At 37.3% G+C, this 17,137-nt stretch overlaps 2 protein-coding genes across 2 annotated transcripts in view; one reads left to right on the top strand and one right to left on the bottom strand.

Moving 5' to 3' along the window:
- The window catches only part of TRIM37 (tripartite motif containing 37), a 145,603-nt gene extending 142,986 nt beyond the window's left edge, over positions 1-2,617 (top strand). The window contains exon 25 of the mRNA XM_019431070.2: positions 2,357-2,617. Coding sequence (XP_019286615.1) covers positions 2,357-2,360 — 4 coding nt within the window. The 3' untranslated portion in view covers positions 2,361-2,617. The remainder of the gene's footprint in view (positions 1-2,356) is intronic.
- The window catches only part of PPM1E (protein phosphatase, Mg2+/Mn2+ dependent 1E), a 216,711-nt gene continuing 199,668 nt past the window's right edge, over positions 95-17,137 (bottom strand). Inside the window, exons 4-7 of the mRNA XM_053892866.1 lie at positions 14,004-14,192; positions 11,493-11,636; positions 11,165-11,258; positions 95-5,258 (exon numbers count right to left, since the gene is read on the bottom strand). Of these exons, the coding sequence (XP_053748841.1) occupies positions 4,201-5,258; positions 11,165-11,258; positions 11,493-11,636; positions 14,004-14,192 (1,485 nt within the window). The 3' untranslated portion in view covers positions 95-4,200. The remainder of the gene's footprint in view (positions 5,259-11,164; positions 11,259-11,492; positions 11,637-14,003; positions 14,193-17,137) is intronic.

Raw genomic sequence — 17,137 nt, 5'->3', positions numbered from 1 at the left:
GGAGTATGTGCTTGGTTTGAGGTTCTTCGTTGCTATGATTAACCTTAGCAATAAATAACTTATCTTTCCTTTGAATAAAAAGACAAATGACTAGTGGTTTTAAATTGTTGGGTTTTATTAAGGTATTGGCAATATTTCCACATATGTCTTAACCTGAATGAATAGTTTTAATAAAATAGGAAGGATCACTCATGATTACAACTGAACTCATAAGTGAGCTGTAGAGCAGGTTTGTAAATTGTTAAATTTACTTGGTAAGAAATGATTCACTTCATTCGCTTCACTCCATAGAGAATTCTTTGCAGAGTAATGTCATGAACAAGGGAACAAAGCCTGTCTCTCATCAAAGAGCACCTAGAGTAAGAGTTAACAATGATGTATCTGTGGATTATTTAATACATCAGAGTTTATTAAAGTATTTCCTTTTCCAGAACAACTGCTGTGTCAATCTGGAGTTCCCTATTTCCTATTTTCTAATTAATACAATAGTCTTCAAAATAGAAGATAAAAAATACTGCTAAGATGAAGTAACAATTACTTTTCAACACAGTACCATTTGGAAAATAGTCATGTGATAATACTGGTGGTATCTTGTTTTGAAGAAAAACATTTAAGCTATTCACAGGTTAGAACAGAAGAGTGGGTAATTTATCCTTTAATATCACATGGTTTTAAAAGGTGAAAAAAGTACGTTCTTTTGCTAATTTAAGACTCAAAGAAAAAGTGTCCAAAATTACGATGTGACCAAAACTATATAGTATCCCCCTTCATGGCCTTGCGTAGGCGAGAATGGTCATTGAGTGAATAAATTATGTTTAAACACTAAAGTAATAATTTACAAATCACTTTCTCACAAAGCCTTGGCAAGCCTTTGATGGAGAAGTACTTGAACCACAGCAGTTTTATCTGTAAACACTGAACTTCTTTATGCATCATTTTCGTCTGCCCATCGGATGTTGCACTTTTTACTGGCACAGTGTTCCAACAATGGAGTATGGTTGTCATGAAGATACAGCGTGACACTATACCACCACGTTGACATTATACCACTATAAATGTGGTCAGAATCAGACTCAGTGTTGACATTGACATTGTTGACACTGTCCTTGGAAAAGGTGTTACTTTCAAGGATCCTCCTACTTAAATGCAATAGTAACTTTAGTCTTACTACTTCAAGGACAGTGGATGGCACTTCTAGGTAAAGTAAAGGTATATACATGTGTGTTTCCACCATCCCCTTTAGCACAGATATAAGTGGGATTAATAGCTCCAGTGTTTGGTGCTGTAATGTTGCTAAACCTCAGATATCCCTCAAAAGTACACATCTAGAAAGTGAACAAAGGAAACCCTAAATTTAGGGACTGATTCCCTTTGAAACTCACAGTGAATGTACAAGGAGTTTGTAAGGACTTCATTTGGTAACCTGAAGTCTGTTTCCCTAACAAGTACTACACTTTCTTGTTTATATTTGTTTTACTATTTCCTATTCTAACAAGACTTTAGCAGGCAAACAAATTGATGCATATCATGTTAAATTGAAAAAGGGATACTGTCACTCTGAAGGACTGAGTGTAGAATTTTCACCACCACTAAATTACACAGTTTGTACAAAACACATAATTCACAGACTATTACCTCAGCATTAACAGTTAATATATATTATATATACTTTTATATCTAATATTTTTACAATCACCAGATACACCATCATTAAATACAAGTTACAGAATGTGTAGATACCATTAGTTAGAGGGGTACTTATTGCTTACATTAGCAAGCAGCAAATAAGGGCACAGGATTTGAACTCGAAGGGAACTACTTTCTATCACCAGTGGCATTAAGATATAACACTGCATTTCACAAAGCACTGCTTTTTACCTAGTTTATAGAATCAAGAGCAGCATATATCATACCAATAACCACTACTTTAATGTAGAATTTTAAAGGATTTACCTTACAAATGGTACCTAACTACTCTATAAATATGCATGTTGTGAACAAATGAAGAGTTGCTATTTTTCACAATATTGGTTTATAACTTGACCACACTAGAACTACTCTGCTTTATTTTCTAGAGGGCTACTGGTATGAAAAATGGAACTGCTTATATAGTCAGATCTACAAAATTCAGACCCTTAAAAGTGTGGTCTATTCATCCGAGTTTCATCCAACCATTTTTCCCCACTGAAAAAATCTATCATTTGTATCTTCTTTCCTTTCACCTTCTTTATTCTGATCAAACACAGTAGCAATGGACAACTACAGAAAATCTTAAAACTTTTTTTTTTAATTTAGGTAAGTGCTTTGGACTATAATGTGTACCAATACTCTGCTGCCTGTTTTCTTGTTTCCTTAGATAATTTGATTTGAAACTGACTCTTCACCTGATGGGTTGTTAACAAGATCTAGGCTTCAGAAAGTGACAGATGTGAGTGAGGTCCGTATATGGGGGTAAACATCAGGTTAGTGAAAATTCTGGTACTATAGTTGGAGCCATGTTTACTTCCTCCTTTTTAGCCACGTGTCAGAAGACTTGAGAAAAGAATAAATGACTTCAAGAGAAATACTGAAAATCTTACAAATTCTTAAAAATAAAATGTATAGGTTAACAATCTGATCATTGCTGAAGTTTTTATGTATTTGATATAGCTATACTGGCATCCAAAATACGCTGCAGTCCTTTGTTTTTAAAATCTAGGAATCTGAGTCCTCCATTATGGGTCTGGGGAACATAAAGTAACAGTATTATTCTATAAAAAACACAGGCAGTGGACATTTTTCAGCAAGAACATTTGGTGCCTCCCAGTGTTGTATGTGAGTGGGCAGCTCCTGTCCATGGTATGGCTGGTCCACGGTTGACTAGGGGAAGGTAAAAGGTCATGTGGTATTATTCATGATTCTCAAGAGAATCAGAGGCAGCTTCACAGAATGAATCTGCTTATTGGTTAATTTGCTGTCTTTAAAGATATGCTTCTAGCTTGAAACTACAGAAATGGCAAAACAGACAAATTATCAAATATAAGTAACTATACTGAAATGAGAAAGACGTCCTCTCTGCAGTCTGAAGTGGCATGTAGCAGGACTCTGGAGCATTCTCCATTTGTAACTAGATAGACCTCAGTTCCGTTCTCTGCCTTCTCCTTTGCACTTGGCCTCTCTGGGCTGACTTTGGGCAGTACTTTCAACCTCTTTCATACCAATTATTTCATTCCCTTGGGGAAAACAATTTTAGAGAAGTTAAAACCAGTATTTTTCATTCACCAAAACCAGTTTTTATTTTTGTAGTAGTGTATGCTTTTGCTGTCTGTGAACTTAAAAAAAGGCAGAAAAAATAGAAATACTGTTTTTCTTTTTTAAATGGTAACTTGATTCTAGTATATTTGTACCTAACATCATCTCCATTAAATCAGTTTTATTCCTGAGATGAAGGTACAGTGAAAAAACATATTAGCATCATAGGTTAAAACCAGTTGACAGCAGTCTAAAATGACAAATAATAAAAATTCTGCCAAAAGCACCATAACAGGTTATGAAACTCCCAAATAGCTACACAGCCCTAGGAAATACTTTTTAATTCAGAAAATTTTCATAATCTTTTATGTTACAGGAAAAAAAAAAATCAGTATATCTTTTTGACTGTATACCACCTCACAAGTCTGAAAATATGACACTTTTATACTAGTTTTCTGCTTTCACTATAACCAATTAAAACCCATATGGCTTTTAGTCTTTTACCAACCAAAAAAAAGAGGGGAGGGGTTCCCTCACAGTCCCCAGTCTTAAGGAACATCCCCCAGTTAAATCTAATTCTGCATTAGGTTTCCCATAGATATATTAGGCACATCAAACCAGATATCACCTGCGTTCAGATTTCAACATTAGATATCCTGACTAAAATAACTCACAAGCTTCCACTAGTGATGTGAAGGGTAGTAAAGTGGGGATTGTATGTAGGTGTGGAGACACATCACAGGGACCAGTTGTATAATTTTGCTAGTGAAACCGCCAATACTTTTTTTTTTTTTTTTAGATTGGAAACACTTTTGGGTTTTCTAGAGATCTATTTACATTTAAGAATTGAGCCATCCATGGTTTCATAATGAAGCACATATATTTCAGAAATGTCTACCTTGTTTCTACTCTGATAGTGGTGTTTTTATTGGGGGAGAGCTAGCTAGCCTACTTTAAAGAGAGAAAGTATTATATTTTATAGCTCCAAGGAAGACCTGGGTCTGGAATATCATTACTCTTTCTGAGCTTCCTCATCATGTTGGCACTGTATCCTTTCCAAATATTTTGCCTCCATGGCAGAAAACTTCTTAACATCCTATTTCTCTTCCCACTTTGAATAAGTGAGGACAGACCAGTGCCTATTTTGTGGGAAGGCTCTTGAGCAGACATAAATGAATACAACTTTGTATTAAACCTGAATCCATACCATCTCTTTGAATAATGATAGCGTAAATGAGACAATCTGGAAACTCTCTTTCCCAGGAATTTGAACTGTTCATTTTCCAACCTAGGACAGACAGGAGATAAGCTCTCCATTCTGTATATCTGCTGCCCTGTTGAACCCAAATTAAAAGAGGGAAACTCTCCAGCACCACTTTGTTCAGGCAGTGATGATTGAACTGATTTTTTCTCCATTATTAGCTCATTAGTAAGATTTGCCTTCTTTGGTGCACCAGAACCAAACATCTCAATTGGTGGCAAAAACTGGGCACTGTGAGGTTTGTTTGCTTCTATTTGTGTGAGATCTAGGTAGCCTGGGTCTTCCAGCACGTTGATTTGGGACCCTGGGCTCAGGCTAGTTCTATCAGTGAATGAATCCACACGCCCATCATAGCCTAGATCGGCTGGTGCTGAGCACTGGTGCTGAGGCCAAGGGCGTTTGCACTCTCCATGATTCTCCTTATCATCCCCACCATCTTCTTGCCCTCCTTGAAAAGAGTTCTCTGTCCAATCTGATTCCTCACTAACATTTACAGCTTTGTTCATGTCCCTCAGGAATACCACAATAACAGTGATGTTATCACTTGACCCAGCATCACGAGCTGATGCGACTAATTTGTGGGCAACCATGCTACTGTCTCCATTATTCTCCTTCAGGTGGTCAGACACAACTTTCACTGCCTCATCAGGGTTCACGGTGTCATAGAAGCCATCACAGGCCAGAATGAGGTAGTCTTCAGTTCCATCCAAAACAGTAGAGGCAGAATCTGCATCCCCACAGATATATGGCTTATGTTCAGCATCTCCTGTGGGAATTAAAAAGTAGGTCAAATTTACCTTGTATGTTTATAGGAATGTTTATGGCCAATGCTGTGACTGATCATAATTTACTGGATTGTGATCCGAATACACTGGAAAGAATTTATAAACTAGTTTCAGATAAAATATAGTACTTGATTCTTTGTTAATCAGATGCTGCTCACTCCTTACTCTCTGTTAAATAATTGCCATTCACTGGGCTTACATACTTAGCTAGCTTATTATACTCTGAATCTTGTGCCTCTAGCTATGATTTAGGCTTAGCTGAGCATGGCAACAAATGTCAAATCTAAATTTTTTGCTGCATTGAAAAATTTCAGTCTTAACACAGGAACATTTTGTTTATTGATAGATATTTTTTTTTTTTATTCGTGGTTAAATTTGACTTAACAGACTTGAGAACAAATCCACATTAAAAAAAAAACAACAAAGTTGTGATGACTCTTCATTAAACACTTACATTTTCTGTCTTTGTTTTCAAAGTAATAGCTTTATGCTGCTAGCACAGAGAAAGGTTTGAGTTACAAGGGATTTTTAAAAATCAAGTCAACTCCCTTAAGCCAGGAAAAGTCATCCCAAGATTCAGATGAGAACTAGAATGTCAGCCTCTTGGTTCCCAATCTAGTTTGCTTTCTGCTATTTATTTATTTACTTAGTTACTTTCTGGTTTTTATTTTATTTTTTTAAGTTTTTTAAACATTTATTTTTGAAGAGACAGAGTGCGAGCAGGGGAGGGACAGAGAGAGAGGGAGACACAGAATCTGAAACAGGCTCCAGGCTCTGAGCAGTCAGCACAGAGCCCAACATGGGACTTGAACCCATGAACCATGAGATCATTGAGCTGAAGATAACTGCCTAACCGACTAAGCCACCCAGATGCCCCACTTTTTGCTTTTTAAAGCTGCTTTACTTGTAACTTCTAGAGAACTGGAAAACATAATCATATTTCTCTCATCTTCAGGGACTACCATATTTTTGCTTTCTTCATTTGTCTTTGATCGAACCCTCTCCCCCCGCCACCTTTATTGCTATTGTTCATTCTCTACTTATGAACACTGTGAGAGCCCCCAAAGCCCTACTGGGCCATTATTTCTCTCTTATTTAATAGTTCATCCACTTACAGAATGACATTTGAACTGGGCCTTGAAGTTAGTTATCACCAGGCATAGAAGAGTCCTTGATTGAAGGAATAGCATTAACAAAGACAGAGAGACAACTGTTAAGGAATGATGCGTAGCTATATATGGAGTGCTTGGAGTGGAGACAGAAACTTAGCTTAATGTGGGCTCATGGTCTTCAGTCTATCATCAGACTACTGAGAAAATTAATCATCTACAATGCACATTTGGATCTTTCAGATCTAGAGCATTTCCAGATCCATTCTATATTTATTGTTTTCCTCTAGGTACTTGGAGAGAGCCTAGCCAAAGGGTCCTTAGCCTATTAAGTATAACACAGGATTGCTTATTAGTACAACAAGGGATACTCATTTTCTACTGTACATAGGAAACAGTATTTAGCAATAACTGCTATATTAGGAAACAGTTAAAGTTTTAAAATTTACAAAACATTTTATCATTTGTAAAGTACAGCTTGGTGGAGTCAGACTACCTGGGTCCCAACCCTACCTTTGTTACTTACAAACCCTCATTAGATACTGATGAAGTACTAAAATGACTTTGTAACTAGGGGATGATAAAATGAAGATAATTATACTTAAGTGATCTGGCTCTGTCATTACTCTTTCTCATAATTTGTTGTAGGTTCTCTCCTATAAGTAAGGTCCTCTCCAACATTTCACATCCCTGTTTAATCCTCACATAGGCCCAGAAAGCTCAGTAGGAACCCTAGCAATAACCGCTAGGACCAGTGTGGGCCACATGCCCTCTCAGCAGGTCTCGTGATGGGATACCTTGAAAAACAGATAAAAGATACGAAACTAGTCTTTTTCATACAGTAGCCAGAACCATCTTCCCTCAAACATGGTTTTGATTCCATCAACTTCAATTTCACTTCTATACTGTGATGCCTCCCAGTAGCCTGAGAAAGCTAATCAAAACTTCCAATCACAGGATTCAGTGTTCCCCACCAATCCACTTTACTAAACTTCCCCATCCCCTATTCCACCTATTATTATCATCATTATTATTTTCTGAATTCCAGCTCTAAAAATAAATGTGATCTGAGTCATACTGTTCCCAAATATCTTGTTTTAGTGCTTCAATTAAAAGGCTACTGCAACTGTTAGTTTGGAACAGAACATACAAAAGATTTGCACAGAGAAAATGCTGCCAAAATTCTGGCTTTTCACCTGCTCTACTGTTGGATGTCAAATTCATGACATTTCGCCCCCAAATTTGGTAGGAGGGCATGATTATCCATTTCATGGTGGAAATGGCAACATCCTTTTATCTTCAACCTCCTCTCTCCATGTGCTAGGAAACATCATGCCTCTGTCAACTTTGGATCATAAATCTGAAGGGCTCAGGAGGAGAAACTGTTGAAAGCTGTTCATTTTTAAAGCTTTAAAAGTGTCCCTTATTTCCTAAGTAGAGTTGAACTCAGTTCAAGAGTACTTTTTCTTGTCCCCATTTAGCCCCCTGTTTTATTCTGTGAGCTTTCCAAATCTTTCCCACATTCTTCACCTCTCTCTTCCAATTAAGCTACTGGATTTTGGTAGAGGGCCTGATTTCCTACTTCAAAGAAAATGAAGTTTATCAAACCTGAATTCCCTCAATTCCTTCCCCTACCCCCTCCTTTTTTATTTTTTTTTTGAAGAGATTCACCTTATGAGTTAGCAGTCTCAGATAAGAGGTCTCCTTTTCCTTCTCAAAGCTAACCTGTGCTCTTGGACCTGACTCTCTAGGACTCACTTCTGTCTCATCTTCAGTTTCTCTTCTACTTGCTCTCATCTTTTATCCTACAAATCTGATCTAAACTCCTTATCCTAAAAACAAAAACAATAAAAACAACCCTTTCCCAAATCAGCTTTTCCCACAAGCCACCACATTATTTCCTTTACCACTAACTTGCCCAAGAAACTAAATCTACACACATTCTTTTGTTATTGCTCATTCTCCCTCTCCTATATTACCAATTATTTCCTATTTTCAGAATTCCGTGTCTTTTTTTTTTTTTGATCCCACATCTCACTTCACCTCTCTAGCACTTGACCCTGTGACTACTTAACTCCTAGAAACCCTATTCTCTTACTTAGTATCTGTGGTAGCCCATTTGTATATTTCTGATCCCTCCTTGATTTTCTTCACTGGCTCTTTCACTTAATAACAGCACTAATGATCATTTTGTGCTAAAACTCTGCCAGGCAGGGTTTTAAGTATGGTGCATGTATTATACTATTTAATACAAAAACTCCATGAGCCAGTCACTGTTACTATTCCTGCTTTACAAAGGAACAACAGACACAAGGAAGTTAATTTCCCAAGGCGCATAGCTTGTAAAGTGACAGAGCCAAGATACAAACCTAGAGAGCAGGAACCTTCAGTAATGAGTCTCATCCTTGGGTCTCTCATCACACTACATGTTCTTCCTGGGCAATGCCTATAGTGTCAACTAATATATACAATATCACTTCACAGAGTGCTAATATTATTGCCAAAATGGGATGAGTTCCCACATTTCTATCTGCAACTCAGAACTCTGCTAAGCTCAGATTTGTATTTCCAACTACATATAAATTATCTCTTCTAAGATACCACACAGGTAAGGTACCTAGAATATAAAATATGTCCAAAATGAACTCATTACCCGCCCTCTTCCCCACCCCACAAATGCTGCTGCTTTCTTACAGATGCTTTATCATCTCAGTCACACAAGTCAAAAACCTGGAAGCCAGCTTTCCTCCACCCCCACAAACTGTCACTTCCATCCAATCAATTTCTGCCTCCTCTGTATCCTTTCTGAGCTGCCCTCATAGCTGTAACAAACTGTATCAACAGCCCCTGAAAGATCCCATCTAGTCTTTGTACTCTAGTCCATCTTCTATACCATCATCCCAAACAAATACCTTTATAAGGGATTATAAATGATCATATGGCCTCTATGCTTATTCACCTGGGAGACTCTAGACTACTTAGCCTGGCTTATAAACCCCTTCACAATCTGGCAGCAACACTTACTTTTACCACGCCCACCCTCTGCCCTGGTCTCTTCTATGTGCTGCTGTTCCTAAAACATGGCATGCCCTTTCAGGCGCCCACGTATTTGTATGCCCCTACCCCTGGAATTTCCTCCCCTACACACTGTCCTCCACATCCAACCTAAAAGCCACTTCGTCTATCAAGTTTGCCTTATTCTCTCTTAGACTGTCTCTTATTCAAGGACAGTCTTCCCTTGCTTTTGGTTTCTCCTTGTGTTATATTTTAGAAGCAAGAAAAGGCAAGTATTCTCTAGTAAAGTTGGTTCTATTATCAGCATGAAAGGTACGTTTCAGTACTGTGACAAAGACAGTAAGATCAAGAGGAACTGTCAGAAATAATTTTACATGAGGGTGTGTTTTAGTAATGAGAAGTTTCTCCTCGGTGGTCTTATTCCAGAGCTCCTAATAACTCTCAGTCTAAGATAAAACTAACTCTTATTTTTTCAGAAGCACTTGCAGGATCTTTCAGTTTTCACTTTCTGTCTCAGCCTTCTGCTGCTCACATTTGGGCCACTTCACAGCTTGCCAGCACCTTCCCAAAGAGTGGGAGGAACTCACATCACTGGTGAAACTGAATCAATCCTTTGAGATTTTGTTAATGTTCCAGAATGTTTTGGTAATGATAAGCAAAATTGGGGGGTTGGATGTGAATGCCGTTTATCCATTTTATCCCTACGTCAAACCACTTCATTTTTTCTTTAGGAGCAGGGTCTAAGAACTGCAGTATGCATGCATATCACCTATAAAGATACACACAAATTTATTCTTTTTAAAAAACCAGAGGGCCGCCTGGGTGGCTCAGTCGGTTGAGCGTCCGACTTCAGCTCAGGTCACGATCTCATGGTCTGTGAGTTCGAGCCCCGTTTTGGGCTCTGGGCTGATGGCTCAGAGCCTGGAGCCTGCTTCGAATTCTGTGTCTCCCTCTCTCTCTGCCCCTCCCCCGTTCATGCTCGGTCTCAAAAATAAATAAATGTTAAAAAAAAAAACTTTAAAAACCAGAAAATGAAGCTAAGACATGAAGCCTAAAATATAATAAACCCAGGTGCCAAAGTAAAGCAAAAATAGAAACAGGACTATCTTTGAACTTATGCCCTTGCATTTTGTCATTCCGTCCAATAAGCTTAGCTGTTTACTCTCTAAGTTTTAGATAGTTTCATTGACTTCCCCTTCTGAAGAACTTATGTACTAGGGAGCCAGATTCTTTAAAACCTAGGGTTACCTGGCAAATCAGCATATTCCACATAAAGAAAATTGTTTTCATCTAAAAAGTACAATGTTGATGTCATTTTATAATTCAATGAAAAACAAGTAAAGACATTAGAAAGGTAAAATATAGAGAGGGAAGCCTTCCTGTTCTCTTGAAAATACCGAGTCAAGCTAAATATGACCCAAAATGGAATGAAATGAGGATCACTATGGTTTTAAGCAAATTTGTGTCCCAAAGATTAAGGGCTTCCATTCAAAAAAGAAAAAAAGGATAGAAACTAAGAAGTTCTGCATTTAACATAGTTCCCTTTTAATAATGGTATTTAAGCATATAGATGAAATGGTTGATTAAATCAAATAATTAAGAGGCATTATCCAATCGTTATTTTAAATAATAATAACCAGTCTGATAATATAAATTACCATCTCAGGTTTTCTTATTGTAGTTAATATAATATGGAGTTAATATAAGACAGTGATCTGGAAGAGGACAGTCTGGAGAAACAAAAATTAATTGGTTTTTCCTACCAATAGCTCTGGAGACCGACAGACTTCCATTCACCCTCCAGGCACCAAACCAGACTACACAACCTCCAAGAGCCTCAATTCGCTGCTTTTCATCCTAAACAGCAATGCAATAGAGAGAAGCAAATAATTGGATTCAGGATTTATTTTTCTACCTTACATAGTAAACAAGAGATATAATATTCATCAGCTTCCTGGAGAGGTTCTCTTTATTACTCCTTTGTAAGGTGGACATGGTTGCTCAGCGAGTCGTGGTAATTATAATAATCAAATGAATCTTAGTAACTAGAAAACTGCCTCTGTGGCATGTGCTCTAACAGAGCACACTTACCTCCCTGTCCGGTTTGTGTGGCTTCATTAGTTCAACAGCTTGGCCTTTTCTCACAAGCATAACCTGGGAATCCCCAACCCAGGCCACATGGAGCATGTTACCTCTGATAAAAGTCACCACTCCTGTGGTCCCACATCTTAAGCTCTGAAAATAATTTAAATAAAACTAGAGTCAGTAAAAAATAAGTAGAAATCAAATTCTCATTGAGAAGCAGTTTATAGTTAATATAAACTTTTAGTTGGGGGCTAGATTATTAATAACTTGATTTCACAATAAATAGTAATTCCTATTTTTCAATGCATTTTTATGTGCATGTCCACACACATAGATGCAAACTGTGATATGCAAGGCAGGGATGATCATTTCATTTCATTTCATTTCATTTCATTTCATTTCATTTCATGTATAGGGAAGAAAAACTATGGCAGGTTATGTGATTTTCCAAGGCTAGGTAATTCATTAGTACACAAAACAACTGAAATTCTTTTTCTTCCTAGTCCAGTTGTCAGTCCACTATAGTAATCTTTAAAGATTTCCATATTCTGGTCTCTATTTTGCTACTGATGTATGTTCACAGGGAGGATCCTAGATTACACAAAACATATAAAATATCTGACTGATATACAACAAATGCTCCCATACTCTGAATATTAACCAGGAGCCAAGAGATACATGTTTCCTGGCATGCTAAGTTGCTTATAGTTTAAAAAAAAAATCTATAATAATTTTAGGGGCCTTTGCTTTTGGAACACTGAACAGCCTGGAATTTCACCTCAATAGCTCAGTACCACTGTACTTAATGCTCCCGATATTACTATACTAAAATGACATCTCCAATTTGACATGAATCACCACGAAATAAGCATGACTTTCTGTTACCAAGGACTTGGCCTAAATTAGAACCAATGCGTCAGGGATGGTAAAAGGCCCCTTGTATCCAATGAGAAAAACAACTTCTCATTTTCCCTATATAGGGAAAGTTTGTTATAAATCCTCACCCACCAATAAAATGCCTTCCCACACAGAGTGTTCAAAAACTCAGCCCCCTGGAACACATGATAAAGACACTTCAGTGCATATGCCCTGGAGAGAACAGGAGGCAGGGCTGCTTCACAACAGGAATAGCTACTTTCTTCCCAGCAGTTAGCAGCACATGGATGCACAAGAAGGAGAAAAGTAACTGCTGAGACAAACCTAAATTATTCAAGAGAACTGTTGGCAAGACTGAGAGACATCAGGATCACTGGCAAAGCAAATGAGGTGAACATGGTCAGAAAGAAAAGTCCTGATTTTGAGGGCACAGAGGAAAAAGGATAAAACAGAAGATGAAGAAGACGAAGCAAGTCTCTTAGTTTCACGTTGGTTATTACACATCACCTCTCAGGGGCCAGTCTTGTCCTCAGAGTGAGGACAGCCAGCAGCTCCAAGGCAGGCAGAGCCACGCAGCGCCAGCCCTCAAAAGCCTCTGAGAAGGTCTGAGGTCAACGAGTATTTTGTTGTCTTGCCCCACCTCTACATGTAGACCCTAGGTTCCTGTTGTTGGATTTGCATATTAATCTAAACCTGGGATGCAGGTGGAGAGATAACAGAATATTTTCATTGCTTAATACCAAATAGTTCTGAATTAGTCTCATTAATTCCAAGCACCACTATTGCTATAAACCAATAACAATGAGATCGAAAAAATGGATTAAATGATGACCCTGCTCTTTCCAAGTCCATTTCAAAAATAGTTAATGTTTAATTCATAGGGCAGGAGTCTTAATTTTTGTATGTATAATTCTGTAATTTTAAAAATTAAAAATTATTATCTTGCTATTGGCCCCCAGTTAGAAATGAATAGAGTACTGTAGTTAATCATATACCAATGCCCCGAATGATAATTAAAATTTTTACTTTTAGATCTTAATTTGGAGCCCCTGTCATTCATGTAGAGTAAAAACCTTAGGTCTGATTAACCTTAAGAAATTAGGACATGAGCTCTGACTTTTCTTCCTATTAAGAGAAAATCAGTTCAAGAATCATCTAAGGATTCACTCTTTCCAAGCAAATTTTCCCTCAAGAGATACACAGTAAAACACTGCCAACCCATTTAGAACCAAGTGTATGGGAGTAATCTAGCTTCTGTTTCCTTTTTAGTCCATTGTTTTAATCACCATACCCAGATCTTGTCAGCAAAAGTCTGCTTATAGAGATGGTCCTAGTGTGAACCTGACAGGCGCTGGTAAATAAGAAAGATAAAACTCACCTGCCAAATCCAGCAATGGACTGGCTTTCTGGAAACTATAGCTTCGGAGTTTCTCTACAGTACATCATATCACCCCCTAAAACCCTAAAGAGGGAATTAGAACTACTATAGAATCCAATACTGTGGGTCAAGAATACAGTTTGAAAGAGAACTTTAAATAATGCCTGCCCAAAAAGACAAAATCCAAAGCAGCCCTTGAACCACAGACCAAGCTGAGCTCAGCCAGTGCATTCATGGCTGGAATTTATGAGAAAAAGGCATACCTCCCTGGCTGCTTTCTGCACAAACCGCTCATCAGTAACCCGGAAGGCCCGGCACAGGGCCTCAGCAGGATCATGGGGGAACATTTCCTGGCGTACTAAATTAACATGCAGGTGAATGGAGGCATAAATGGCAGCATCCACTCCTCCATGGCCATCAAACACTGCAAAGTAAGCTTGTTCTTCCTGGTCCTGTCAATAAGAAAAACAGAAACAGTTAAGTGAGTTAGGTACAGTGTGACTCAAGTGAACCAATCCCCTGTACTGGTGCCCATTGTCCTCCTCTACTACACTTGTCACCCAGATAATGAGACTAAATGCTTCCCTTTTTTGACATGCATGATCAGCTGCTAAAATACCTGCAATATGAGGGCATCTGTGTTTATACACATAACACTGGAACACATCATGGCCAATTAGCTCAGGCTGAAGCACCCTCTTTGTGAAAGTTGTTGTCTTATACCATGGAAACCACCCACATACAGTTGCTTCAAAACTGCTGTTACAAGTTGTGGGAAGGGGGAGGAAAGAGAAGGTATAAGGACGAATTGAGCAAAAGCTGTTCTGAGCATTTTTCTCAAAATGAAAGTATTCTTATAAAATTAGAAACCAAGAACAATAGAAAATAATGGCCTTCAGCACAGGGCCAATTATGTTAGGTTATTTAAAATACAGAGATAATGAAAGTATACACATACTTCTTAATTATAATATCTTCTTCATAAATCATTCAGTCACACTGAATACCCACCATATATAACACAGTCTCTAAACTGGTTAGCCAAACTTGAACCATATTAGATGTCCAAATGTCCGGTAACCATTATGCCTTGTCCTCTAATCCAAGATTGAGCCTCGCACTTCCTGGCTCACCCACTGCTTGAAGCATAAAGGCAACTGCCAGAGGAGGGTCTTCCAAACCTGTGCTTTGTGTTGACAAAGGAAGCCTAATCACAATATTACATTTAAACATTAAGTAGTTTGCTTCTTTATCTTCAACAGCAGTGTTCACATCTCTGATCTAGCTTACTAAGGAGATTTCTAACTCCCTGAATCTCTCACTTGAGTCCTGGGCTCCCTTTAGGCAACAGTATGTAATCATTTTCTTTTGCAAACTTTGACTTCATCCTTGGGATCAGGGAGCTCAGATGAGTCTAGGCCCTGTCATTCAAAGGAAATCAAATATACAAAGTAAACCATCTAATTTTCTTGTGCTTATTTTCTCATCTATTTTAAGTAAGGATGAGTTGCTATCTCATGGGGATTTGGAAGAACTACTAAAACAACAGATATGTCTGTGCTTTGAAAAAATTCTTTTTAGGGAAACCTGGCTGGCTCAGTTACAGGAGCATGCAACTCTTGATGCTGGGGTTGTGAGTTCAAGCCCCATGTTAGATGTAGAGATTACTTAAAATCTTTAAAAAAAAAAAAAAAAAAAAGTTCTTTTTAAAGTGCATACTACATTTACAAAAGCACCAAATATAAATAGAATAAAAACACCCAAATATTATGATATCAATATCTAATACAGACATTACAACCAGTTAATAGTTTAATAAGTACCATCTACAATGCCATTGAAGATTAACTGATTAAACAACTATCTTCAGAAAAGTCTTGACTGACATGTACTAAATGTACTAAATGACATATACTAAAGCAGTACTTATAAACAACTCAGTTGGCAGGATAAGGGTAAAACTGAAAAACAGCTTTTACAAGCAGTTTTTAAATGAGTGAGCTGATGTGGGGTCATCACAAAGAGGGAGGGGACAAGAATACTTTTATGAGGACATGAGAATAGAACTTTAGTGTGTGATTGGTAGGAGATTTATTTTTTAAGTTTATTTATTTTGAGAGACTGAAAGAGCGCAAGTGGAAGAGGGGCAGAAGGAGAGAGAGACTCCCAAGCAGACTCCACACTATCAGCGTGGAGCCCAATGCAGGGCTTAAACTCATGAAACTGTGAGATCATGACCTGAGCCCAAATCAAGGGTCAGACGCTTAACTGACTGAGCCACCCAGGTGCCATAGTGGGGAGATTCAATATAGCATCTGAAGAAACAGAAGAGAGCCAAGTGGATCTCTTTAAAAAATTAGTTTTAAATTTTTTAATTAAAATTTTTTAATTAAAATTTAATTTTTAATTTTTTAAAAAAAAATTTAATTTAAAATCTTTAAATTAAAGATTAAATTAAAGATTAAAATCTTAAAATCTTTAAATTAAAAAATTTTTAATTAAAAAAATTTTTAATTAAAAAATAGTGTTTCCCCTGGTATAAAGATGATGTATTGTTTATTGGGACTAATAAAGAAGTATGAAGAAAGAAAGAAATCTATATTATCTCACCATTCACAGATAACCAGTCATATATATGTGCTGCTTTTGAGGCAAATATATCACATATATATGAGCTGCTTTTGAGGCAAAATGAAAACCAACCAGATCAAAAAAAAACAATAATGCCCTCAAACCTGAGTATAATCTTCAAATGGGTATAATGATAGAAGGGTTGTTTATCATACAATATAGCTTTTTAGGTTATATTTGCATAGGCATGGTAACATTTGGAAACAGAGATATCCAGATAGTCTAAAGATATTTGGAAACAAAGCTGATCTATCTTTGTAACATAAGCACCAATTATCAACCTACTATCACTGCTTAGCAGACCCTGACAGTCAGCTAAAATTTAAATTTAGCTGCCAAATGAAGGAAATATTGTGCTTTGTATAAATTACTACATTGTAATTTTTAAGTTATGGACTTGAGTGAAGAAAAGAGGCAAGTGACAGGCAAAGGAAACAAACCTACCTCTGTTTGCACTAACCTAACACATTTAATAGAAAAAGAAGAGGAAGATAACAAGAAAATGGTTATTAAGCTGACAAGGCTCATATGATCCAATTTGTCAGTCACAGAGATTCACGAAATGTAATTCCAGCTACTTTCCTGTATCAGAAACCAAGATTTTAAAAAGAAAATCACATGAAATCAGAAAACGGTCTCAGTCTCAAATTCATTCTTTTATGTTTGTGTTTTATGTTGCTTCAACAACACAGTAATGTGGGAACTTAATCAACAGCTTTATTGAGGTATGACAGTTTTTCTTTTTGCTTATATGTTTATAGAATAA

This window comes from Panthera pardus, unplaced genomic scaffold (assembly GCF_024362965.1).
Source record: "Panthera pardus isolate Hobbes unplaced genomic scaffold, ASM2436296v1 HiC_scaffold_3, whole genome shotgun sequence".
Lineage (NCBI taxonomy): Eukaryota > Metazoa > Chordata > Mammalia > Carnivora > Felidae > Panthera > Panthera pardus.
This window is presented reverse-complemented; position numbering and strand designations above follow the sequence as displayed.